The following is a 27,202-nucleotide window of genomic DNA, read 5'->3' on the forward strand; positions in this document are numbered from 1 at the left end:
ACGCGATGCCGGTCTGGTCTATCACACAGTTTACAGTTTTTCTCTCTAAGCTAGACTAGTATCTGTCAAGGAGACTCAGGAGCCATGGTAAACTGTAATCTGATCAGTAAAGTGGTGTGTGTGTGTGTGTGTGTGTGTGTGTCTTACCTCTCCCCAGTTGCCATAGATCCACTGTGGACATGGCCCTGACTCGCAGGATCGCTGCTCACTGGGCCGGGTGCGATCCTCACAGCTGTTGGCAGGGTAGCCGTTCTCATCCTGGCACACTACTACTCGCCGCTGGAAACCTCCTGCACATGTGCTGGAGCACTACAGAGAGTGAAGAGTGCACACTGTCAAAGAGATGCTTCTCACAAGCAGATGCTCAGTGGGTGTAGGTGTGAATAAGTCCCATGGGGGATATATATTTCCTTAAGACATAATGATGTACAGACACACACTAAAATGTAAAACACCAGCTGCAAAGTATTAAATCAATGTGTCTTTGAGTACATAAAAAATCACTAGTTGGTTAAATGCAGTACAGTACATGTTGTTACAAATCAATGTGCACTATGAGGCAGAGGAGGGACCAAGTCATTGTTTTGCAAGTCACAAGTAAGTCTCAAGTCTTTGCACTCAAATACAGAGTCAAGTCCCAAGTCAAGACTGACAAGTCAAGTCCTAAACTTTGAATTTCAAGTCCCAAACAAGTCATCACGCGCTCTTCAGCAAATATAATGCCATATTAACAACGGAGTAACTGACTGCCAAATGGTGCTCAGAGAGTTAATGTTAGTTCATGGTTTTCTTCTGCAATTTGATTGGATGCTGTCAGATCGGTTCAAACAAAGTGGATCTGGAGAATTAAGTGTAAGATAATCAAATGCAAATCACAATAATATTCACCAAAAATAAAGAGTCCAGAGTTCAACAAAAAAAAAACAACACAAAAAAGAAAAGATAGAAACTAAGTTTGCTCAGTTCATTTCAGTTTTTTCCCCGACGAGTAAATCCTCTTCCAGGATAAATCAATAAAGGATCTCTCAAAAAATAAATAAACCCAACATCTCTGACGCTGTCTAACCAAGTACTTTCAAGTCCAAGTGAAGTCTCTGGTGTGAAAGTCCATGTCAAGTTGCAACTCTTTTTTTATTTTGACAAGTCGAGTCTAAAGTCATCAAACTTGTGACTCAAGTCTGATATGAGTCCACACCTCTGCTATGAGGTGTACATTGTGTGCACACAAAGCCCCCACTCTTACAAGTATTCAGAAAACAAAAGACATCCACGTCAAATGACTCACCACGTCGGCTGCTATATTAAAATACACATCCTCAGGACAGAGGCAGGAAGAGCCACCAGAAATAGCTTCAATCACTTCCCACAATTATATAAAGGTCAAAGTTATTTTTGGATGGAGATTATCACTAACACAGTTTTTAAAAAAAAAAGCTGAACAACACAAAGAAAGAGATCCATGGGAACTGACCCTCACTTCATGAGCTTTTGTCAAAGTCTGCATCAGGTTACAAAACACATGTTTGGAAGTAAATAACTAGTTCACAAACTGTTATTAGAAATTACTGGACTTTACAATTTACATAAGTGCTTAAACCATCCGAAGTCCCTGCAACACAAGTAACGTAGAGAATATTTGATATCATGAGGACAAATTTAGTCAGGACACCTGAAATGAACTACGTGTGTAAGATGCCTTACCGCGCCCCAGGGTCCGGTCCGCCATTGGTGGGATTGGCTGCGGGGCAGGTTGTTCCTGGCGCTGTTGTTTGGTGAGGACGGGAAAGGTCGGGACTCAGTGGAGCGGGACGGGCATTGAGACATAGCACAGTCCTGCTCTGTGGTAGGACGATCGTCTAGGTCACACTCGCTAATGTTCACCTCTTGGTCACTGAAGTTGACGCACTGTACCTGCCGTGTCGTCTTCCCCTGGCCACAGGTTACTGAGCACTGAAAACACACAAACACACACACACATACAGCGGATAAAGAGATCAGTCAGGAGTATAAATGAATATACATCTAAATACAAACAAAACATAGAGAAGAAATAGTCATTATTACAAGGTGTGAGGCAAGGACCTGGGAAAAAAATTAACCACCAGACCTGGTTCTATCCTACGTTTTACAGAGGTTTGACAATGTTACAACAGTTACTACTAGCACCTTAGCGCGGACGTATGAAATTAACAGTATATGTATACCTTATAGCTGTGAATGCAGTGTGTAGTATCACCTGCACATTAAAGTGAAGGAGGTTAGCCCCGAAGTTAGCAACATCAACGGCTCAGGCTTGCTCGCTTAAGGCGGGTTGACCTTTACGGTGGACAAGCTATTCTCATTTTAGAGACAAGCCGCTCCTCCGAGTTTTGCTCAGCACCACTAAGCATCAGTTATATATCAGAGCTAGAGAGTATTTCTCCATTGAAAGAAGAGCAAAGAACGAAACTGAAGGCTTTTCTTGACGGAAAAGATGTTTTCGCTCTTCTCACGAGTCCGACTGGCTGAGGTTGATTGACAAGTAGTTCATTCGAGTGCCTGCCCTTTTCCAAACAGTCTCCAATGACGGCTTCTCAGATGGTTCTCTTTAACAAACCATCTGGCGGGTCAGGTTATGAACAGAATGCACTGATACATGCGGCTATGCATCTACAATGTAGACAGTGAACTGTGGCTACGCACATTCTTTCACATCAAAATAAAGGTAAAGGGTGCTTTCTTTCTTTCATCTTTATTCATCCTTTCCCAGATATTGAAAGATATTACAAAAGAAAAACTACTCAAAGTTTGTGACCACAGATGACACTCAACTGGGAAATGAAGAGCTTCACCTTCAGCTCCCTGTGATGGTCTGGAATAATGCCTGAATGACTGTGACTGCTGCGTACATCCAACTGTAGATCTTAAGACCACAACATACTTAAATCCTCTCATTGGGAGGCAGCAAACTGACTACCTATTTGGTGACCTGTTTCCTCAGATATGGAGGTGTTGATCCCATTTCTAGCTCAACACTCGATTGGGTAACCACACCAAGGTCTGCTGAAGGCCAAAACCAGAGGCGACCAGTACGTTAATTACATACAGAAGGAATTGGAAACCTTCCACTCCTCAGCTGGGCCTTAGCGCACTTTCACAAGCCAATATTTAGTCAGTTTTAATCAAACTCTGGTGCGGTTCGTTTGGGCGGTTGTGAACACAGTAATCGTACTCTCTACCTGGTCTGAGACCAGTTGCGAGAGGTCTTGGACCGTTTCCAAGAGAACTAAAACGCAGGCTGCCTGTGCAGGCATTTGTTGAGATGGACAAAGGTAAACGACAAGTTAACATGAGTGGGAGAGGACTGACTTGGACTTCTGCACAAGTCTGATGTTTGCTTGACATCAGGCCCAAAGAGAATATACAGAATATGCTAAATAAAGTCCACAAAAGTAGTGATGTTAATAAAGTAATTTGAGATAAACTGGAGGAGAAGGGATTCGTGTGCACAATAGATCAGTGCCGAGTCAAAGTGGAAAAACATCAACAGCAATATATCAAAGGTTGCGTTTCCCTGCATAGACGTGGCAGCTCTCGAGACGAAAAAGATAAATTTGCTACTTTAATTTGTGCACTGTGAAACGGAACCAGACTTAACAGAAAATGAACCAATTTCACTCTGAATCGGACAACAAAAACGAACAATGACTTGTGAAAGTGCCCTAAAAACCCGAGGCTCATTCTTTCCAGGGTTCAACACCAATTGAAAGCAAGCTTGACTTGGTGTCGAGGATGCCAACACAGCTCTCATTCCAGTTATATGGCATTAAGCAAAAGCAGACAATGCGGTGTCTCCTTAAAGGACCCAGGAACACATATCTCTTAACACAAGGCAGATCTTCTGCCAAGCACTAATGGTGTCTCACTCAGCTCCTCCCCTGCAGAGCCCACTCTCTGTCTTGCATTAGGTGATCTATTACACTTATGCAACAGCTGTCTGCCCTAAAACCTCGCTTGGGATTACACTGTCCAGAGGTTTATACTGCTCTGTCACACTGTTATGGATTTCACATGATTTTAGATACCGTAAGAAGGTTTTACATACAGTAAGTCGATGTATGGGATGTGATACTAAATGAAGCTGTTGGATAACATACTGTGGGCTGTACGGGCCTTGAGAACAATAACAAAACTCTGTCATGCTGAAGTGTTCTGCCACTGCAGGACAAAGGAGGCTATTTTGCTTCGGGTTAGTAAATCTAGTGTGTGAGTGTGTGTGTGTGTGTGTGAGTGGCTGGGTTAGGCCTCTGACATCTTTTTTTTTAGCCTTGGGATGAACTATTTCCTTTTGGGGGGTCAATGAGTGTCTTTGGCTTGGTGGTACATGTGTGGGTGTGTGCGAGTATGGTGAGCAGACCTGCAGTCTGGCTGTAGTGTATCACCAGGACTCTGATGAGAAACATCTGTAAACAAGACTGGAGCCCCTCACTGCAGCCCCTTGCATCTCCCAGCAGCTCCAGAAATGTTTGCCTCACTCCAGTTCTCTCTCTCTCACACACACTCTCCTTGTCTAGCCTTATTCCAGGCCTCGACACACACTTGCCTTCCAGCTGCCACCCCGTCTCCACATCTTTGCTCACACAAACATGTACATAGCGTGTGCAGACACTAATTGTCCGAGCGGGTGAAAAATAATGCAGAGTATACAGAAATAAATAAAACTTGCATGAAGAAAAACATCTGGATAATATATATTGACGACTAATCAACAGTGCTGTTTCAATATAATAAGATGCAGATCTGACGGAAAATACTTTATGATTCATCAGGAAAACTCTTCTCCAAATTTCCACTTATTTGAAACTGTCCTCTACAGCATTGGGCGAGGTTATATAAATGTAGGGCTGCGTCTTCTTTGTCGATTAGTCCAATAATCGGTTGTTTTGGTCTTAGTCGACTAAGATTTCTTTGGTCGATAAGTTGTTTTTTTTTGCTTAGCTTTCATGCTGAATGACTTATTTCCAAGAAACTTATCAGCACATTTCTGGTAAACACAAGATTTAAAGTAGTTGTGTGATTCTATGTGGAAAAAAATCAGTTTTACAGGTCTGTCGATTAAATCAACTAATTGATTAGTCCACAAAATCGTATGAGTGTTAGTGGACTAAGAGTTCATTTGGTTGAGGACAGCCCAATATAAATGCAGGTGCAGACCCTTTAAATTGTATTTTTCAGATAATGTATAACTGGGTCAGATACGACTGAATAAATGATGACGGGTGGTTTTCTTACCACTGTCCATTCCAGCACTTTCCACTGTCCACAGGCCCCTACTGAGCACACTTCTCTGGCAGGGGGTTTTGGCAGGTGGGCGCACGCCGACTCGTCTGCCACGCCACCCTGGTTGTCACGGCAACTCACGTAGCGCATACGTGTCCCTTTGCCACAGCTGGCACTACACTGTTGTGCAGAGGAGAACGATTAGGAAGCAGGAAACCAACAAAAAAGAGACAAATGAATTAAAGATGTGAGCGGGACTACCAACCTGGGTCCAGGAGCCAAACCGCCACTGGGTTTTGTGGCCCTGGTTGGAGGGGATTTTAGTCCCTGGGGGAACAGGGTGGCTGCTGGGACACTGGACCAGTTCACAGTCCTGTGGAAGGGAGGACACATACACCCATTCATGCAGTGATTAACAAAATGAATATACTGTAACAACATCTGTCCCTGGCCACAAAATACCATGAATATCAGGGATAGCTCCTCTGACATGGGACCGTCATCAACAACTTAAACTATATTCCTTCAGCTCTACGTTTGAGAGTAGTTTCCCATCAACCCTTCCCCCCCCCCACCTTATCAAAACAACATTAACAGGGTCCGCCCCGTCAGTTGAAACTATGGATTGTGGCAGTAAGCCACTCAGCATAAAGCCCTGATCCCTGTCATAACAGGTCATAGTGGAGTGGTATTCAGGGCTCCAATGCCCATGCTGGCGTGGTTGTAAACTCCACCCCTAATCCACCCCCTTGTCCCTCACCTTCCGCCCTTTCCTCTTCCCCCCCCATGCCCTCTGGTGGCCTCTGACCCCCAGTCTCTAGGAATGAGGGCCTTAATCAGGTTGCATCGGCTCTGAGCAGGCTCCACATTCCACACTGCGCCTCCCAAAGGAAGCAAATAGTCCTTATGGCGGCATTTAAAGAAGCTCTATGCACACTTCCTGTCAGACTCACATTTTACATGTATAAACTGATGAAATATGAGTGTTTATAAGCATCAAGCAAAGCACCTCTTGCCTCCGCCTCTCTCCTTCCATCCATCTATCTGTCCTTCACTTTCTAAGCCCTGCTTGGTGGCCGGTGGGACTGGCGGCTGGTGGCCCACTTCATGGCTGGCTGGTTAGAATCACAACGAGGTGGGGCGACTGCTTCAGGGTCACTGGCTCTGTCGGCCCAGGCACCGGAATTAAGAGCCGCTGCGACTAGAGGGGGGCCTCATACTGAGTCTGCATGCTCAGCCCTCTGAAACGGGTTTACGCCCCACGCTGACCAAACAAAACTCTAATTCATGCTCAAAATAGATTTCTTTGGAGGTTTCTGTGTCTCTTTGTTCGTGAGGAACACTTAAACAAACAGATGCACAACAGATTTAGACAACAAAAACAAGTCCTCATGTTAACTTTCTCAGTCTGCAAAATATGTAAAACAGTGTCATCACTTTTTATTGATCTTTTATTATATAAACTATTAACCTCTTAACAATTCGGGCGCTATTCTGTCTTTCAGAGGTTGTAGCGGGCTCAGACTTAAAGCTAGAGTAAAGATACTAGTATCATGTAAAACTAACAACCTAAGGAATCGATTGGTACCAACCGTGTCATGTTAGCTTGTCGGAAAGAACTCTAAATAACGCTCCAAAGTTACGCTAAATTTTGGTGAGGAAAAACTAGCATGGCCATTTTAAAAGGGGTCCCTTGACCTCTGACCTCAAGATATGCAAATGAAAACTCAGAGATGAACACAGTGAAAACTGTATCTTCCATCCATCATCCATTATCTGTAACCACTTATCCTATTCAGGGTCGCGAGGGGGGGCTGGAGCTGACATTGGGCGAAGGCGGAGAACACCCTGGACAGGTTGCCAGACTATCACAGGGCTGACACATAGAGACAGACAACCACTCATCTTATTAGATATTATTAGATATCTAATAAGTAGATATTAGATGTTGAAAAACTTCATTATTTGCAGTTGAAAAAGCATATCACAAAAGTTTTAAAATCGCAATAAGATCGTATTGTGACTTAAGTTTTGTGAAAATATCGTGTTGTGGGGCCTCTGGTGATTCCTATCCCTACTGGGCAATATCTATATATTTATAAGAGACACAAACATGCCCTCTGCCAGACCTTAGTGTCGCTTACATAACGAAGATAAGCGTATAACACTGTAAGGTTATCCTAAAACATTCCGTCTGAGAGTTGTGTGTCTCTGTGGGGATAGTAGTGAGGCCGGTATAACCTCCCCCTCTGTCTTTCCCTCTAGACTAGATCAGACAACATAGCTTTATTGAGACCAGGTGGAAATGAAATGTGTGTTTGTGTGTGTTTTGAGTGTCAGCGCGCATGAACGTGGATGCTTCCTTCTCTCCTCACATTATGAATCAGTTCGAGACTCGACCGCTGCTCTCACAGCGAGGAAGAGATGAAGAGATTTTGGGCAGTTGAGAGAAGTAACAAAATGATGTTGGGAGAAAAGAAGGTAGATAATGGCCTCCTTACCTGGGTGTCGGTGGGTCGGGTGGCAGCATTACATTCAGTGTCATCCATGACAGAACCATAAGAGCCAACTACACACTTCACCGCTCGCATCTGGTAGCCTGGCCCACACGAGGTAGTGCACTGGGTTCAAAGAGGAGGGAAAAAAAGGAGTGGTGGGGGAACATTAGCAACAGCGAGCCACAGAGAAAAACATAGAAAGAGGTAAGCAAAAAACAGACAGATCAACGGAGCCAAAAAAGCAACTCCCACACACAAACAAATAAAAAGAAACTGTGAACCAGGCTTAGCAGATAAAAAGGCTTATTTTATCCCTCCACTCCTCTGAAAAACATCCAAGTTTCAAGCAGATAAAAGTCTCAAAGCTCAAATACATGAAGAACCTTTACTCATATACATTGTTCTTTTTTCCACTGTAGCCAAGTCAGAGGCTACTAGCCCACAATCCCTTCTGCCTCACTGCCTCCAGTGAAACAGGGTCAAACTTGTGTGGCGGCACCTTCAACTACCATTTGACAACGCTTCATTAAGCGACTTCAAATATACCTTAACGTGCGCACATCCTCTGATGGGGGGGCACAAAAATAGCTCAAATATTTGGGGTGTTCAGTTCCCCGTGCGCACACACACACACACACAAATGAGACTGCGCCTGCACACACACAGACACTATGTACTGTATGCATAACCCTATATAATGCCTTTGTAGAGGAACACGCCTGCCCACATCATCCGTGGCTTTTGTATGTTTATTTTGGCAGGATGTGCTCTGTGTCTAAACAGGCGAGAGAAAAGGGGACAGTGCTAAATGATGAGCTTAGCTTATCTGTGTCCTCCCCTATTGGTTTACATCTGGGGAGAATTCACCAGAGAAGCAACAGTAAATGTAAACGTCAGCCTCTATGCTGCTTCCCATCAACTGGGTAGATATTCTATCTATATTACCTATATATGAACTGTGGATCAAAATATCGGGAATAGCCTCATAAAAAACACTGATTCATTTTCTGGTATAAGACAGATGTACGGCATAGTACAATACAGTATTGGTGCAATTCAGATTATTATATTTCATGAGGTCAGCGGGCCAATCTTAGAAAAGAACACCTGATTTCTCTATAAGATTAACAGATTGATTATTTGACATCACACAATAAACAGGTATGGCCTTGGATTTGTCCATCAGCTGTACCCCTGCATCAGTCAACCCGGTATCAAGCCAAAGCGTTCAATAGACCCGCCTTTCAACCAGAGGATAGCGTGTCAGTGTCACGTTTTGCCTCGCTGAGTCGTGAATATTACATACATGCATGAAGGTGCAGTGGTCTACCAGAAGGAGGCAACAAAACAACTCACTTAGGTTTAAGAAAAACGTCCTAATTGGGCTTAAAATAAATAAGTAAACTAAGTAAAATGCGTACGGAAACAACGCAACATAAGTAGGGAAAACATGTGACAAACGTCACAAACATAACTTGCAAAAAAAATCAACGGTCTCGACCACCGGCCACCTGGTTCAAAGTCCTGTGTTTGTTGGACCCATCCACCTCCACTCCCAACCGCCATAAGCAGTCTTTCTCAATTTTTTATTCTACGTCACTAACTCTGAGCGTAGTATATTTACGCAGACACATTTACATTTCAGTCAGACTACATGACGTACAAATGACACACCAAACGTAAGAACGGCGTTCTTACGTTTGGTGTGTCTTGAGCATTATCGTGTCATTCACTACGTCTTTTCATGCGACGGGGCTGGCATCGGTACATACTGTACCTTCTTTCCCCACAAATTAATTTCTGATCACAAATGATCCATTTTGACAAACTTGAACGATGTACAATCAGTGCATACTGTTGTTAACACTCACCTGTCCCCAGGGTCCGACCTGCCAAGAGGCACACTCCTGCTGCTGGCACGTCTGCACCGACTCAGGTTTAGATGAGCCACATAAGCGGTCGTCTAAACGGTCCTCACCAAACTGACACCACGTCTGACGGTGCTTATAGCCTTTCCCGCACGTCACGAGGCACTGAAAGGAAAATATTTCAAGTTTTACAGATATATAAGTATACAGTACGTTATATGAGCATTGGTTGTTGGAAGTCCAGTTCATGACAAGAGGAAGATCACTTGTGGAAAGCAGGATGTGCAGATTATAAAACAAATAGCAGTTGGAAGGGACCAAAAGACCGGGCCAGAGTGTCTGTTTATGTGCGAGTACAGTGCATATGTATACAGAGCAGTGTAGGTGTTTGTATTTATTAGCACCACATGGGAGATCTGAAATATTCCTGGAATGCAGCCCAAAGCTTTGCAAGCTCCTCGCTCCACAATGTGTAAACTGTACAGCAGTTAAGTACAATCTCACCCTTCAATCAGCGATTTCCCAACACTGACTGTAGTGGAAAGAGTGGAGTAAGTCTCCTGAAGCTGAGACATGCACGATCAACACTGGGGTTTCACATTTGACCCAGATCACTGATAGCTTAAAACTACAGTATTTACACTGTTTCTCTTTACATTGACTAAACTCAGCTTCATAAACGACAGGAAGTCTTCCTCACAGAAAAATGTATATGCACACGCCTTATGTAACTGTATGCCTCAACAGAAACTCACAAATTACATAATTATTCCTCTCAAGATGTTTTTTCTATGTATGTATATGATTGGAAATTAAAGAAGGAATGTTCTAACGTAAACATGAAGTGTATCATCCCCTCAATCTACTAAATGTGACCAGTGAGAAGAGAGACAAGAGAATACAATGAGAGCTGAACTGACCTCAGACCAGTCGGCAGTCTTCCATTGTGGACAGAGGAATTCATTGCAGGGTTGGACGGCCATCTTGTCCCTTTGACTGCATTTGCTCTCATCGCCGCCAGCCTCGGCTGTCTTCCGACACGCCGCACCTCGACGGCGGGTGCCTCCACCGCAGCTCTTGGAGCACTGCAGTACAAACGTTTGAACATCAGCTCGTGTAAACACATATACACAACCTGTTATAAACATCTGGATTATGCTCACACACACCCACACCCCCCACGCTTCCTTCTAACAATCTTACCTCTGACCAAGGAGAGTACTCCCAGCCACCCGGGTTACAGTCTCCATGGCAACCTTCCTTGTCGTCGGGTTTGCGCTGACCGCTGCAGTAGCGGTCATCAACCTTCTGGGGTTTACCATCAGCGCGGCTGATTTTGGCGCAGTATATTTCCAGGGTACGATATCCCAGGCCACACTGAGCTGTGCACTCACTCTTACGAGCCACATGCCACCTGCAGCAAATGTTGAGTGGGAAAATCCTCGTCAGTGTGTTTAAATGATGAAGTGAAAAAAGAATTATATTGATCATTATAGCTGCTATAAAGTCTGGTTGAACTGGTAAAACAAACCTGAGTTCACATTCAGTGTTGCAGGGCTCGGTGAAGACAGCAGGTCTAGGTGCACCGTGACACCTCTGGTCTGACACCACCACCCTGTCTGACTCTCTGCTGCAGAGGATCTTCCGCTTCCGCTCTCCTGTGAAGACATAATGATGCAAGTTAGGACAGCAGGTCAATTTAAAAAGTCAAAAGTTTCTCTTATAATTCTTGAGAGAAATTTGCCACTTTTTATGTCAAATCAGTGTTGACGGGAAACGTAGTCGCTTGAAGCAATAAATTCCTCAGTGGGTGCGATACTGACAGAGAAAGCAGAGTTCTCCTGCTGCAAAAATCTGTTGTACTTCCTGCATCCAGTGACATAGCTGGAGGCAAAGAAGAACTACAAACTACATTAGATTGTTTCTCTCTGGGTAGCCAGGGGGCGCTGTGCTCTAGATGCCGCTCAAAAACAGAACTTCCTAAAATAGTTTATGTTTAACTAACCCTAACCCTGCATAAGTATAGGCGCAACTCGGTTACACTATGTTTTGGCTGGGAGTCAGTAGCTCGCGCAATGCATCCTGGAACATGTAGGCACTGCTGGCACAGCCCAGCGAGCAGGAGAACTCAGCTTTCTCTGTCAGTATAGCACACACTGAGGAATTTATTGCTTCAATGGACTACGTTTACCATCAACACTGATTGGATATCCACATAAAAGGTGCTTCAAGGTTTCCGTTGAAGCACCACATACCAAACAAACGATGAAATGTTGAACCCATGACAGTATTTTTTTAGTTAAAGAACATTTGTTGTATATTTAGGCTTTTAAATAAAGAATTTATTTTGCTCCCTTTGTATGTTGTTCTTTGATGAGACAGACACAAAGGAACCTGCAAAAATGCACGACTAGAGTTGCAATTTAGTGTTTCATAAAGTCATCCTCTACCTTCCACTGCCTGACCTCAGCTTCTGTTTCATCCTGCAGGTAGTTGTCCGAGTCGATGCAACAAATTGCTCACAATATAGATCATCGTAGGATCGTAATGACTACCAGCAGCAATGTGCTTCACCTTCACCCTCTTGTGTTGACATCCCTGCACTGAATCACAGTGCACCAACTGTGCAGTTGAGAGAGATTTAAACCTCATGTGGCTGCAGGAAATAGATTCTCTATCAGTGCCTCATGTTACCCAGTTTTTGCAGCTCGGTGCTATGAGAGCTTCGTGTGCCGCAGACTGCCAGAGAAGCGGTAGAAATCGGAAAAATCAAAAAAGGTGCTGATGGCGATACATGTTAGCTGTTTATCCTGCTGTGTGAACTCGTTGGTTTCTCAGTGGTATTTACCGTTGGTTGTTCAAGCAGGGCAGTGTCAAAAAGTGGAAAAAGAAAGTGTTTGAGTCATAACACATAACAGGTTTTCGAGTTTACCTGCGATCCGCCTCTGCACGCCTACATACTACGATATATCCAGGGTCGTATCAAAGAAGGTAATCTGACACAGTGTACTATGAGGTCGAACTTTAATCGCTTGTTCCAAACCTATATGTCTCGCATGAAGCTGTCAAGTTTATCCAGACAATCCTCTCTCTCCTATGCCTCTGGCTCAGCGGTTCCCACGTCTCCTCTCTCCGCTGCATCTCATCTTTACTCTCACCACACCATTTATCACTGACCGCTCCCCATCACCTCACTGTGCCAACCCCCTTGTGCCTCCCCCTCACCTTGGCACAGGCGGCTGCACTCCTGCCAGGGCCCATAGGCATCCCACAAGAACTGCTGAGGTTTGTCTTCTATGGGGATGTTAAAGGAGTACCTGACGTCTGGGTTGAAAAGGTTCCCCACAGACAGCACCTGGGGAAAAAGCACGCAATGTGATATGCATTAGAATACAGACTATGAGTTTTTAAACATCACAGAAAGTTCACATTTTCCAAGTCAATCTTTTGGAGGTCAAGCCTGTCGACGTATTTAAGTTCCTGCATTCAAAATATATTTAAAGTGGCAAAAGTTTTACTCATGCCACTGCTTCTAAATCAGTCTCGCTCTGCACCTCCTGCATGGCATACAAAGCCTTCAGGATAAGGACAATTTACCTGGACAATGATCTCCTCCTCGATGCGGTCAGTGCAGTTGATCCTCTCGATGACATGGTCAGACCCACTGTACTCGATGACGGCATTTCCTACTTTGATTTCCCTTTTGAACATGCTGACCACAAACTCTCCATTAAGCAGGTACTCTCCACGGCTATTTGATACGGCTGCAGAAAGAGAGAAAGAGAAAAAGAGAAAACACTTAAGCTAAGTTCACACTGCACAACTTTCAAAGTCGTCAGAGTCGGGAGTCTTTAAGTCGTTGTGGTTTTCACACTACAAGACTGACCGGCGACAGGAGGTCAAACACTACAAAATCTTTCACAGGAGGAATCCCTGATGAGGTCTCCAACTATGTTCTGTCACAAAAACACACATGTGAAATACACGGTAAATGACGTGATACCATATGTGAGACACATTGCTGATGTTTTCATTGGCACTTGTTGTAAACAAGTTTCCGCAGTTTCCGCACTCATTTTTACTATTTATTCCTCGAGGTGCAACAACAACTTTTCTCCAACACATTCAGTAAGTTCCTATTGTTACAGACGACCTCTCCTCCCCCAGGTTTCCCCTCGACCCGTGTCTCGCGCTCTCATTGGCTGTAGCCGGAGTCCCCGACAGGTCCAGATATTTAGCATGCTAGATATCTGGAAAGTGTCTGCGAGGCATCGGTGAGCGTCTGCGAGCCTCTCAGCTCACGTCTTTGAGCAGTTCACACACATGACACCCGAGCGCCGATGTGCAACGCCGATTTGATCTGGGGCTTTAGTCGGGGAGCTCCAAAAACTGTCGGGGAGCAAAAAAATCAGGGCAAAAGTTGTGTACTGTGAACTAGGCATTAGTATGCTTGATGCCACTGGGACAGACTGAGCGGCATTCTAACTAAGATCAAATTATCTTAGCTTAATTGGCACAAAACTGTAAAAAAATAAATAAAAAATGACTTGTGAAAATGATCGTCGTTATGACACTAACAAGCTTAAACATAAGGTTGTTTTTGCGTGTGACAGGGCAGCTCAGCAACACTGTGGCTAACGTTTTCATTTACAGTAAGGCACGTGCAGTAGGCAGCAGTAAAGTCTTATTGGGGTAGAATAATCCTCTGTTCCAGGAGAAGTCCCATCCAGGGGCATCCTGTTCTGTTCAACAGCCAGTCTGCTGCACTCATTCACCCTAATGCGATTATGGAGCTAATTTCCTGCCTTTACTTTCCTCGCCATTTCACACATTACACTAATATGACCGTGGAGAGAGCGGCCCTCATTCCAGCAAAATCGTCTCCACTCTGGGCCCCTAATGACTGTAACCATACACAAAAACATATAAATATGCACACATAATAAAGGGTGACAACTGAAAAACCATGTTTACACGGTGGTATATAATCAACCACACGCACACACACACACACACACACACACAGACAGAATAAAACAAAACAGTAATATGCACTGACATATACACATTACAGACACACCTTAGTTGACCTTGATGGAATGGTAGCCAGAGGGCTATCTGAGCTCGAGTATCAGCACGCTCGTGCCAACAAGACATGTACACTAATCGCTAACAAAGCAGCCATATCCTGACAGACAGACAGGCATATGGTGCAAAAACACACACACATTTACAGAACCAAAGAAAACACACACCTGCACTCACACACACACACACGAGATACAAACGCTTATAAACCAACTGACCTTGCAGGAATGGTACCCACAGGCCTAGTTCTGGCTCATTAACGTATTAGCATGCACACTATGTGCCAACTCCTTGGGTTTGTAATACATGACTTTACGCTAAAGGCTGAGCATTCACATAGACAGGCAGGCAGAGACAAAACATGCAGGCTTCCAACAGCACATTGACTGGAGTGAAAATATTTATGGAAATGTGGGAAATACAATGAAAATATTAACCGAAGTTTCTTTTAAACAAAATGTTGGATGTCTTACCGAGGTAGTTGTCGTCCTCCGGTTTCCCTGAGTAGCTGTGTTGACGCACATCTATATTTGTAGCACCACTGGGTATTCGCACTACTTCATTATAGCCTGCAAATAGCAATAAGAGTAGTGTGTTTAGATCATTAGTACACTCGAGGTCTGTTTATTCTGACATCTAAGCACATATAAAAGTGTGTCAGAGCAATACGCTCTGCTCTGCTGTCTTTTATTCTTGCTGAAAGTGAAAATGATGGCGTAATAAAAGAGGCTATAGCTCACCATAGTGGACGATGTTGAAGGTGCCTGCCACAGTTTTGCAGGAAGAGTTGTCACCTCCGCACACGCCACATTTGTCCCTCCTGGCTTTAGAGTTCAGTACGTGGTCACAGCCCGCTTGCTGCTCAGTAAAGAGGTAGAAGGGAGGAACATACAAAATACGAAATGAGAAAATACCAGGAGTAATATAAATGGTAGTAGTAGGAAAGGGACAAAAGGGAGGGAAAGTAGAACAGAAGTTTGAAAAGCGAGAGACAGATGGAGGATAAAGGGGAGAAAGGGGAGAACGATGTGCAGACAACATTATATGACAACTTTCTCTTTTAAATCCAGTTGCTTGGCAAAAGTTTAACACTGCAATATTAACATGTCAGATGAATAGCCAACTACTTGGCCATAATTTCTTTATTTCTTGATGAAATACTGATCATGAAAAGAGCAAGTCAAACCCAGTGACCCTTAAAATAGTTACTCAATAACTTATTGAGTTATAGCCATATCGCTGACACCCATCTGTAATTAATTTCCTTTAAAACAGCACACTGAATGAGCTCTGCTTGTAATTGGTTTAAGCAAGAGACATTTGGGATTTTCCATAAAGGATGAAGAGCTTAGCTTTAGTGCCACAGCATGGATAAAAAAATCCACTTGCAAAGGTCAGGAAGGCAACTTACTGAACCACAATCTAACCAAAACACTGTGTGTGGCGTACACGGGGAATGTATATATGGTATGTTAGTAATAAAGCTTTCAAACTAAAGCTTTACCTGTCACAGGTTTGAGGCAATAAATACAGTGGTTTGGATTGAAAATAAAAAGGATTATATCCACTCCACACAGTCATTGTTCAAGAATGGTCCCCGTTATAACAAGATCAGCTGTGCATATGCATTTGAACAAGTTAATAAGAGTTAGGGACCTCACCCTGCACAGGCCCTGGACACAGATGTCGTTGGTATCGGGTCCGCACGGCGTGCCATCAATGACCCTGTCCCTGAGCTGATAGTAGGCCGTGCTGCCTGCCACCCTGCAGAACAGCTTACACCTGTCCTTCATCAGGACTGATAAAGGAAGGAAGACGGAGATTAACACTTAATACCAATACATGTCAATGTCAAACGTACATTATGTTGATTGTTCACAGGTAAAACAGGAATGATAAAAGGGGCAAGCAGCATGCCGGTGACTGAAAAAAAAGGATTCTCACTTCCGCTGTACTTGGGCACCCAGCGAACATTAGGAGGTAGACCGTTGATGTTGAAGTGCCTGCCATCGAAAGACGCACACTGCTCCTCCCTGAAGTCCTTCTTCTGCTTGGAGCAGGGCTCAGAATTACAGGAACGAAACTTCATTCGGCGACCCACGCAATACGTTCCTCCGTTCCTGGGCCTGGAAGCGAGACGGAGGAAGTGAATGGACCAATTATTGATTTCATTTAGTAAACATGTTAAGTAGATGCTTTACCATCTTTTCCCTAACAGATTCAAACACTCATCTATCTGCCTATTCTTCTTTTCACCCTATAGAGGTCAACAGTGAGGTTCCCAAAGTGAAAATCCCATTCATATTCTGAATCAGGGATTTGATTATTAGCCATGATGCCGTGACCATCCAAGGTAGAATTACCACGAGCTACGAGATTGTGAAATTATGGTATATGTTCCTGTAGAAGCCACATGTCTGTATAACATCAACCTTGTTTTTAGAAAACTAAATTTTATTCGCGATGTCATGGACAAGTAGGTCACTACCCACAATCCTAAGAGTAACAGCGATGTCTCTGATTGGTGGAGCTCGCTGTTACCATGGAAATGTGTTCCGCACCCATGAGCGGCTAGTGAGGGTACGTGCTCGTACGCGCTGCTCCATGTTCTGCTCCCGGATTCCAAACCAGGCCAAGCATGGCGCCTCGTTTGGAGGTGTAGTTCACCGAAATGTGTTTCTGAAAACATTTGAGGCAAGAAATAAGGCACGCAGCTGCTGAATCAGTCTTCATTTGTTATCGATAACGGTTAGTTTAAAATGTTTTTCGGGAGTTTCCAGAGGCGGTTAATAGCCATTCGCAAAATAATTATGTACGCAGTCTTGTACCTTTGCCTTTTTTTTTACCGTTTTCCAATCTTTTTTTGTTCCAAATCAAATGTTTCATTGTCATGAATCATCTTGTAGCTGGTTGGCTTGGTTCCATGCTAAAAACTCTTTATATAAGGATTTTCTGAAACGTCAATGCAGTGAATGAATGGGAAATTCAGCCGTTCAAGAAGTAAGCGCTCACTGTTCACCTAGAGTATACCATTGGCATTGTTTTCAGGTTCAAACTCATTCTCATCATTCCCCATTCTTTTCCATCTGTCCATTAAACTAGGATGAAAGGAAACATTCTCGAGTGATCTCTTTATTTACCAGGAAACAGGCCTGTAAGATCTGCCATCAGAGTCTTGATGAACAATAGCTATGGAAAGAATCCCCTTAAGGAGGATTGATCTATGGAACACTGACTTTGGCAGCTGAGATGGAGACAAGGTCCACTAGGCATGCATGACTACAAAGAGAATGGACTGCTCACACGGGTCGGTTGCATTCGCGCACGGCGATCTTGATGCCCCCGCCGCATGTCCGCGAACAGGTACCGAAAGGGCTCCAAACTCCCCATGCCCCCTCCACGGGCGCAGCGTCGTTCTCTTTGGCTATACACAGGCCGTGTTTGCAGTGCTGCGATGAGAGAGACACAAAAACAGAAAGATGAACGCAAGAATAGGAGCAGATGAGGAAAAAGACAAAAAGGGATAGGAACAGACAGAGTGAGCGCATGAAATTTTATCTGTGGAACTGGCAACACATCTATCTGCTCTCCCGTGCTTTGATGCTAATCTGGGAGAAATTATACAGTGAAGCAAATGGAAAAAAATAGGAACAGAAAAAGACATTTTCACAGCAGGGTCTGGCTGGACAGAAGACAAGTAAACGTCACGCACATAGTCAATAAATATATCTCAGCTCATAACAGGAGGATAATCTTACAGTGTTGGACAAACAGACTCCAGCTTTAGTGTTTAGTCTGGTGCGCTGCATGGCATGGGACGAGAGGTTGGTGTAAACATGAAAAGGTTTCAACATGTGTGTGTGTGTGTCTATGCATCTTTGGACTTCATGTCGCTTTTATGTTCTCTCAGTCTTAGTGGCAGGAAACGAGGGGTTAGTGAGAAAGTCCTAATTAAAAGCTACAGTAAGACAGCCCTCCATCATTTACAACTTGACGCCACCTACTTACATGCCAGCCATGTTCAGTTACTACAGTTTACATATGTGTCAATAGCAAGTCGGAGTGTTTGTAAACTAAATTAAAACCGCCTGTGAACATGGTTCCTTTTATGATCACGTGTCACTGGAAAAATTGTAACATCAAAACAAGGAGAATTGTCAGATCATAACGCAGAACATATGCGTATCAAACCATAATGTAATGAATAAAAATGTGTTGAAACATTTCACACGTTTTTTCCCTTTACATGTTCACCACAAACATTTGCTTTAATAAATCAGAGTTACATTTTTTTTTTACTTCTTGCTGCTGCTGACACTGTATTTATTATCAAAATAAGAAATGTCTATCATTCCCACATGACACTTACCTTTCCAGGAGAGCAGTCGGTGCCGTCTGCCCACGGCATGTGCTGGGTCCTGCAGCCGCGCTGGGCGCCCTCTGGACTGGTGCACCACAGCCTCCGACACTGGGTCTGAGAAACACGCGGAAAAACACAGATTATAACCCTGAGATTATACCAAAAAAAGTTAGACAAATCCATGTTAATAACCTCACTGTAAAAAAACCCCTGTTAATACGTGGACTCCAGTTGGCAGACATCCAATTTATCACAGATTATAAAACATTATGGCAGAAGGTGACTCCATACAATTAGTTTGCTGCATCAGCCGTCTCACATTTGCCAGGTGTTTTCTCAGCCAGGTGCTTACAAGACTTTGCTCTCTGGCCAGAAAACACGAGCCAAGAAAACTTTCACAGTGCTTAAGGGTGGCACGCCTATTTTTGAGACATTTCTGCGGTATTTATTTAAAGTTCAACAAGACAAATATACAGAAGGAGTCATTAACAGAATTAATAGGTGCTGAGATAACAAATCATAAATCAAAGCAAGGGTAGGCTGAATGTTTTTGGCATCATTGGGCACAAATTCCATAATAACCTTTCAGCATATTGTGATTCAAGTGTTCTGAGAGATAACTAGACTTCTGCACCTCCTCATGGCTCTGTTTATAAGCTTACTGTAATGTTTATCTCTCACGTCAAATGTTTTCAGAAACACCCTGTAGTGTATTGTTTAGCTGTAAAATGAGAAAGTTTGCTAGTATTTCCTAACTGATCTCAACATGGCTGCCGGGTCTCAAACTTTCTCATTTTACAGCTAAACAGTACACAACAAGATGTCTCTGAAAACATTTGAGGTGAGAAAAAGTCAGCCAAGTAAATCCTGATTCATATTTGATCAGCGCTGCCTAGTTTGGCCGTTTGATTGGAGTTCGCGAGTGATTGACAGCTGCTCAGAGACGGCAAGGCTCCAGCACGGCTCTGATTGGTTGTTTTCCTCCGGTCTGTGAAATCTTGCAGATGCCATTAGGAGCACCGGAGGACACAGAGGAACATGATTTTTTTCAGATTACCTGTCTCATGCACTACTGTCAGGATAGTGACCCTTTTATAAAAGATAACTTTCTTTAATCATATTTGCTCCAATCTTGCCTACTGCTGCTTTAATTAAATGTTTGCTTGTATCTCAGTATTTTGTTAAATTAAAGGCTTCAGATTCAGCTGAGAACCTCTGCTGCACATCATCACAACACACAAGAGGCTTCCCTCAGAGACCCACACGTGCAACATGACAGTTTAGATTTGCACGCCGACTCAACTCACCATATAAGGGCACACCTGCGTCCCCTGCCCAAATATCAATTCACACTGTTTATTGACAGTGTATATCCGTCCGGGCAGCTGCTGCGAGAGAGTGTACGGCCTAGAAACGGGCTCGTCCAGCAAGCACTCACCATATCCTGTGCTATTAAGAAATAAAAATAAAATGATTTAAAGAAAAAAGGGGAGAAACAAAGAGACACAAACAGACAGAAAGCACACTCAGTACAGCCGGAGAGGTCATTTTTACTGTACATATATAGAGCTCCTTCTGTACACACAGCTTGCTCAGTATCTTGACAGGTTTCTGTTTATATTCAGTCAGCTATATGTAGTAAGTGGTGGGGATCTCAAGAGTGGAGATGCAGGGAGAACTATGGATATAGTTGGATAGTTGCCAGATACTATCCCATTTACTCTTCCCTACAGTGGGAGTTCCCTGGTCTTTCTCAGCAGTTTGAGGAGCCTTTGGAAGAGAAGAGACTAGAGGCTGCAACAGCCCTGAGAAATGATGCATTTAAGCTTAAAAATGTGGCTGTTGCTGCCAAAAGTGAAAAAAACGGCATACAGTATGCATACTCTGCACTCTGTGTGTGTTTAAGAAAACATATTTGTGAAATCTCTGTGATGCAGTTTTATAAATACAGTATCTTTAAAGGATATTTGGTCAGAGAATTAAATAATACAATTAGTTTAAATGTTATTTTACTCGACTTTACTAGTTTGCGTATTCTATTTGATTTCAGGCCGTTTGGGTTGTTCAGAAACAGTAGAAAAACATTATCTACGTGATCTAATCTCCATGCATGTTTGGAAACAATCCTGAAGAAAAGAATACGACATACTCAAGGAACTCTGTGATGTACTTCCTGCTACACTTGGACCACATCCAAGGGTTTGTGTTGTAGTTAAGTGTGGGAGCCATCACATGTTGCTGGATCTTGGCTCCGTCCTCCTTACACTTGTTACTGTCGTCATGAGGCATGTTGAACCTAGCGGAGAGAAAACAGAAACACACGTTCAGGTATCATAAAATATATCACATTTAGGGCTGTTCACACGATAATAACATGTCACGTAAATTTATTTTAACGGCACTAATTTCTTTCACGCATTAACGCAACTTGCGAAGGAGGCTAAATAACGCTCCAAACTTACGCTGAGTTTGCCATGTTATCATTTGAGCATATTTTTTATGCTAAATGCAGTACCTGTGAGGGTTTCTGGACAATATTTGTCATTGTTTTTTATTGTTAATTGATTTCCAATAATGAATATAAACATACATTTGGATAAAGCAACATATTTGTCCACTCCCATGTTGATAAGAGTATTAAATACCTGACAAATCTCCCTTTAAGGTACATTTTGAACAGATAAAAAATGTGCGATTAATTTGCGATTAATCACAATTAACTATGTACAATCATGTGATTAATCGTGATTAAACATTTTAATCGATTGGCAGCCCTACTTAAAATATATCATATTAACAAGAGAAGACGTTGTAGTCTATATCACGCAGATGCAGAGCTCTGTAAGACCAGTTTGTCTGAGATAAATGCAACAAAAGCCAGTATTACGGTGATGAATGCCTCTATATTGCTTCTGACTGGGACTTTAAGGTTTTACTTTATGTTCAGAAACCAACATAGACAAGCCTCCAATTGAAAAATGGTAGCTTTTTTTGTGCTTCGGTGTTTCATTTGTTCGCGCACATGTTTTAAATCTAAACACCGATTCTATATTTCCGCTGTCACTGCGATATTGGCTTTGGGAATCCCATTCACGGCTACAGCTGAAAATAATACAGAGCGTTTGTATTTCCTGCTTGTGGGGAGTTTGGAATGAAACCAGCAGCACAATATTGAATTATATGAACACTGGGCAATAGACATAGCAGAAAAATGTATATGTGGAAATCAGAGCGCAGTGAGCATAAGAGAAGCAATCAAGCTCCTGCAGGGTGAACAAATAAGACCCTGGTTGGTGGTGGACAGGTACAGCACCACACTGCCCTGACAGGTACCATACAGCACTGAGCTCTGGGGCTAAGCAGGCGTCAAGCTTGTCACCGCTTGATGCGGATAAACAGTGGAATTGAACAATCCCACCTTTTGTTTAGTGGTTAGAAGGAGCATGATGAGGGCTGTTCCGTAACAGTCTCCACTGTAGAAGGCTAACCCCCCACCCCCCCTAGCTCTGGCTGACTCAGGATGTTGGACAATGCCTGCTGAAGGGCAGGTTTTACTTAAATTCTGAGCATGCAATTCAGACTCTTTCCTCTCAAAATGAAAGGCAAAAATCAGAAGATGTGATCAGAAACACACCAAAGCATCAGATAATACAGGACAAATGAAAAGGAAAGTACTGCTGTTGTGTTGTTCATATCTGCTACGTTTCCTTGATCCCCATCTGCTGGTAAGGCATGCGTGTGGATTCCTAGAAAGAACTTCTGAAGCTCTAACAATGTCTCATTGAAGCCAACACTTTCACTACCTAGGGGGTGATGGCAGTACTTGAGGTAAACAATCAGTGGAAACACGCTGTGCTTACACATGGCCGAGTTCATGGGCGATGGTGAATGCAGTGCTGAGTCCGTTGTCCTCGCTGATGCTGCAACTCCTGTATGGATCACACACCGTCCCCAACTCTGCAAGGCCTTAAAAACAAGGAAAAACTCCCTAATTATGCATCATAATCATACTACCATGAAGTACAGAATATATTAGTTTATGGTTGTAAGACTATCAGCACATTAAAAACAAATCCACTTACCTAAGGTGTCACACTTGTCCCTTGCTCTGCAGATGTCCTGCCTGTAGTGAAGACACAGATAATGGGGTCATGGTCAATGGCACTGTATAAAAGAAGAACACTTCCCCAACCTTCAGGGGCTCCTCTTTATTTAGGTTATTTTTTAAACAGCAGTTCCATTCATCACAGGGCTGCAACTAATGATTATCTTCTTTGTCAATTAATCTATCGAATATTTTCTTGACTATTCAATTAGTTGTTAGGTCTACAAAATGTCAGAAAATGGGTGTTTCCCAAAGTCCAAGATGACGTCCTCAAATGTCTTGTTTTGTCCACAACTCAAAGATATTCAGTTTACTGTCATAGAGGAGTAAAGAAACCAGAAAATATTCACATTTAAGAAGCTGGAATCATCATGATCTGCCTTTGATGAGGCCAATTCTCCAACAATTTATACTTATTACAATGTTATTTGGTTCAAGGTTGTTTGAAAGACCTAAAATCTGCTCAAAGAATATTTTATATGCAGCAACGAATTTAAGAGCCTGACATTTTTCTTGTACCTGGTGATCAGGATGGCGGTGTCGTGATGGGACTGGTGGTTATCATCCAGGATGTTCTGGCTTTGCTGCCAAATGCAGAAGTTCTTTAAAGTGGTCTGTGCATTGAATGAAATGACTGGACCATCCTGAGAACATACAAAGAGAAATAATAGATAAGTAATACTTGTTGTAAGTGTTTAAGTATGGGGATTAAAACAAATGTAGCAGTCTTACCAGCTCGTTGTTTATTATGACTAACTTTACAATCACAATGTTAATCAGGTTGCCAATGCTGGGGTCCTTGTAGATGGAAGAAACCTGAAGAAAAAGAAACAAAACATGAGCTCAATCCTCCGAATGAAAACATTTTCAAGATAAGACTAGTTTTAATATTAGGATCTATACAATATTTACATTAATTTAAAGGTACAATGTGTAAGATTTGGTGGCATCTAGTGGTTTGGTTGCAGATTGCAACCAACTGAGTACCCCTCCACTCACTTTTCTCTTTCCAAGACTGCGGTAACGTGAGCCGCCGAGTGCAAAACCGTGGTAACGCCGTTCACCTCGCTCAGAGCCCATCCATCCCATAATAACACTACTTTAGGAGCAACGGAAGTGAGATGGTGGCACCACGGTTTTGTACTCTGCGGCTCACGATTCCACAGTTTCACAAGAGCGTGGGAGAACTACGGTGGCCTTCAGGTAACCTAAAAACGCGAAGCTCCCGCTAGAGCCAGTGTTTGGTTTGCTACTGTAGAAAAATGGTGGAGCAACATGAGAGAGCGGCAGCGACGGGAGCGAGTAACGTTATCGACTCCGGCCCAAGCAAGAAAAGTTAACTTTGTTTGGTTTGTATATTCTGGGCTACTGTAGAAACATGGCGAAGCAACATGGCGGATACCGTAAAGAGGACCCCGCTCCCTATGTAGATGTGAAGGGCTCATTCTAAGCTAACGAAAACACAACGATTCTTAGTTTCAGGTGATTATACACTAAAGAAAATATACTTATGATTATTATATTCCATTTCTGCTAATAGATCCCCTGAAACATTACACACTGTTCCTTTAACCTAGGTGAAATGTGACTCAGTTTCTTTACTGGTAACTCATCGAGGACTGCCATCCTGCAGATTCAAGCAAGTGCCGGGGAATTTGGTTGATTGGAAGATCAAGTTGATAATGGCCTGAGCCCCTGTGGAGAAGGCAAGCTTTGCCAAGAACAGAATATAGGTCATCTCAGCCTCCCCCTGAGGACTGCCGGCCCCAGACGCCTGCGGAAGCTGGTATTTGAAGTGGCCCGGAGTATGCCGTCTATGTGACATACCTGAGCTTATTTTTAACATTCATCAAAGCTGTCAGGCAGGCTCTACCTCAAGCTGCCCTCTCTTCCCCCTGGTCGTTTGAAAGTGGTGTTTACCCCTGCCCTAGGCTGCCCTTTTCCCTCCCTTGGCCCTCCTCCAAAAGCCCACTGACTCACTTGCAGAACAGCAGAACAGGTACATACATTTAGCGCACAAATATGCACACATGTAGTTACCTTCTGGCCATATACGTGCATAGTACACAGACACATAAACACTCTTCCATCTCCCAGCCAACCACATTCTCCACTAGCAGCCCTGAGGATATAGCAGAACTTACTATGGACATTAATGTGAGTATGTAGTGCTGCAGGTTGCTGCCGTGATGCTCCACCATCTTGCTGTCGGCCACCAGCATGACTTCAACGAAGCGCGGGTAGGAGAGGAAGCGCTTTGATCTCCTGTGAGGTCCTGAGTCACCGCTGCTATCATTTGATGTTCTAGCGCTGGCTACGCCGCTCTCCGATCTGAGCAGAGCGTCGCCGACCAGGCCGGCGCTCAGCGACTCCACGTCGTTGAATATACCGACGCTGACCACAGGGGTTGCGTCGGACACGGTGGTCACCCCGGCCACCGGCCTTCTCTTAAGCTTCTGTCTCTTATGTCTGTGTTTGTGTCCTAGAGAGAGAAGTCAGAAGGAATAGAGTAAATATACAACGATGGAGGGATTACGGGGAGTACATTCAGTCAGAAAAACAAACAATGTGTTTACAATTAAACTAAAGTGGTGGTTTGTGTCTTTAAAGGTGGAGATGAATGAGGTACGTTGGCTGTCTGGAAGTGAGTATTGTTAAAATACGTTGCAGCCCTTTTCTTTCTTTTGTTTATTGTTGCTCAAAGAGTGGGTTGACAAATGAACATTGCCTGGAATGCCCTTTTTTTTCCTCTCTGAGAAGAGGGGAGAGAGGAGGGCAAAGAGTTCAGACTAGGTAAACCTGGCACTCGGCCATAAAAAAAAAAAATGGAGCACAAACTGCAGCGCACTCACCAAAAGAAGGCAGTTCAACAACTGGGCAGAAAAACCTCTTAACACTGAGGGGAATTAATTCTGATTTTAATCGTGGCGTGGCAACAAAAACCTGCTGAATTCCAGTCTTTCTTTTGTTTTCTCATCACATGCACGTCACCGTTTCTGGACCACCAGCAATGCATCACCACCTACATAACAGTGAGCATATTAGTGGATCTGCTTTCAGTTTGCAATGCGTGATTTATGATAATAAAAAAAGAACAATTTGCTCTACTTCAAAACGTACAAGGTAACAATGGAACTCTGTACAAGGATGAATCATTGTTGGCCAAAAATCTCTCTTTGTCAAATTTATGTTCCTCCGTGCGACGATATCACACACATACACACACATATTGTGTTACAGAAAAGAGAAACACACAAAATACAAGAGCAAGCACACAAATATTTACAAACATCGTGAAGCCAAACTTCTTCACAAAGAGAAAATCGTTCCACATTTATTTTCTTAGTTTTGATCATTTGTCAGTTTCAAGTGGTGTGACTTTTTCTACTATACAATTTGCACTGCACGCTCAAGGCAGTGGGTCTACCCAACTTCTTTTTTATCAAAGAGGAGGAGGAAGTGCAAGAGTCAACAGGAAGTTCAGCCAGTAAACTCAGATGGAATGATACAAGGGTGAACTTCCAAATGATTTTCCTGTGTGAGAGTTGGAAAGCTTCCTCACTACTGTGCTGCAGCTGGAGGCGCTGCACTGTGCAGGCTATGACACGATATGTCAAGCTTGAGATAGTTTCACGCCATACTTTCACTTTGATTTTGTCATACACTTCTATTTGTAGCCTACTTATGGGAAAATGTCCAAATTACATAGTGCCATTTCATTATTATTATTAGTTTTGTCCTGTTTCTGGCTGGCACATTGTCGGCAATAGTAAGCGTCCCGGCGCAGAACTTGTGAGCTCCTCTTGCACTGCAGTTTGTTACTTAACGCCAACCAACATGTTCATGCCAGATTGAAGTCTTTTAACTGTGAAAGTAATATTTAGAATTTATTTCCTTTTCTCAATATTTTCCCTTTTTCTAGAAATTTTCCAGTAAAGTATCCAGCTCTGCAGATTCATTTTCTTCTTTCTAATCTTTGCCTTTCAAAATCTAACTCGATAGACGGACACATTTAAAAGGTTTT

The 27,202-nt window shown here is 43.2% G+C and overlaps 1 protein-coding gene across 1 annotated transcript in view; it reads right to left on the reverse strand.

Moving 5' to 3' along the window:
- adamts9 (ADAM metallopeptidase with thrombospondin type 1 motif, 9) overlaps window positions 1-27,202 on the reverse strand; it is a 61,183-nt gene that overhangs the window by 28,531 nt on the left and 5,450 nt on the right. Inside the window, exons 4-27 of the mRNA XM_037769291.1 lie at window positions 25,323-25,660; window positions 23,911-23,994; window positions 23,698-23,822; window positions 23,156-23,196; window positions 22,934-23,039; window positions 21,223-21,369; window positions 20,381-20,522; window positions 19,083-19,187; window positions 18,017-18,162; window positions 16,658-16,839; window positions 16,375-16,511; window positions 15,454-15,571; window positions 15,187-15,282; window positions 13,223-13,389; window positions 12,851-12,980; window positions 11,157-11,283; window positions 10,829-11,039; window positions 10,546-10,710; window positions 9,629-9,790; window positions 7,761-7,880; window positions 5,525-5,632; window positions 5,272-5,439; window positions 1,702-1,950; window positions 148-309 (exon numbers count right to left, since the gene is read on the reverse strand). Of these exons, the coding sequence (XP_037625219.1) occupies window positions 148-309; window positions 1,702-1,950; window positions 5,272-5,439; window positions 5,525-5,632; window positions 7,761-7,880; window positions 9,629-9,790; window positions 10,546-10,710; window positions 10,829-11,039; window positions 11,157-11,283; window positions 12,851-12,980; window positions 13,223-13,389; window positions 15,187-15,282; window positions 15,454-15,571; window positions 16,375-16,511; window positions 16,658-16,839; window positions 18,017-18,162; window positions 19,083-19,187; window positions 20,381-20,522; window positions 21,223-21,369; window positions 22,934-23,039; window positions 23,156-23,196; window positions 23,698-23,822; window positions 23,911-23,994; window positions 25,323-25,660 (3,536 nt within the window). The remainder of the gene's footprint in view (window positions 1-147; window positions 310-1,701; window positions 1,951-5,271; window positions 5,440-5,524; window positions 5,633-7,760; window positions 7,881-9,628; window positions 9,791-10,545; window positions 10,711-10,828; window positions 11,040-11,156; window positions 11,284-12,850; window positions 12,981-13,222; window positions 13,390-15,186; window positions 15,283-15,453; window positions 15,572-16,374; window positions 16,512-16,657; window positions 16,840-18,016; window positions 18,163-19,082; window positions 19,188-20,380; window positions 20,523-21,222; window positions 21,370-22,933; window positions 23,040-23,155; window positions 23,197-23,697; window positions 23,823-23,910; window positions 23,995-25,322; window positions 25,661-27,202) is intronic.

Source organism: Sebastes umbrosus, chromosome 1, assembly GCF_015220745.1.
Source record: "Sebastes umbrosus isolate fSebUmb1 chromosome 1, fSebUmb1.pri, whole genome shotgun sequence".
In the NCBI taxonomy this organism is placed as follows: domain Eukaryota; kingdom Metazoa; phylum Chordata; class Actinopteri; order Perciformes; family Sebastidae; genus Sebastes; species Sebastes umbrosus.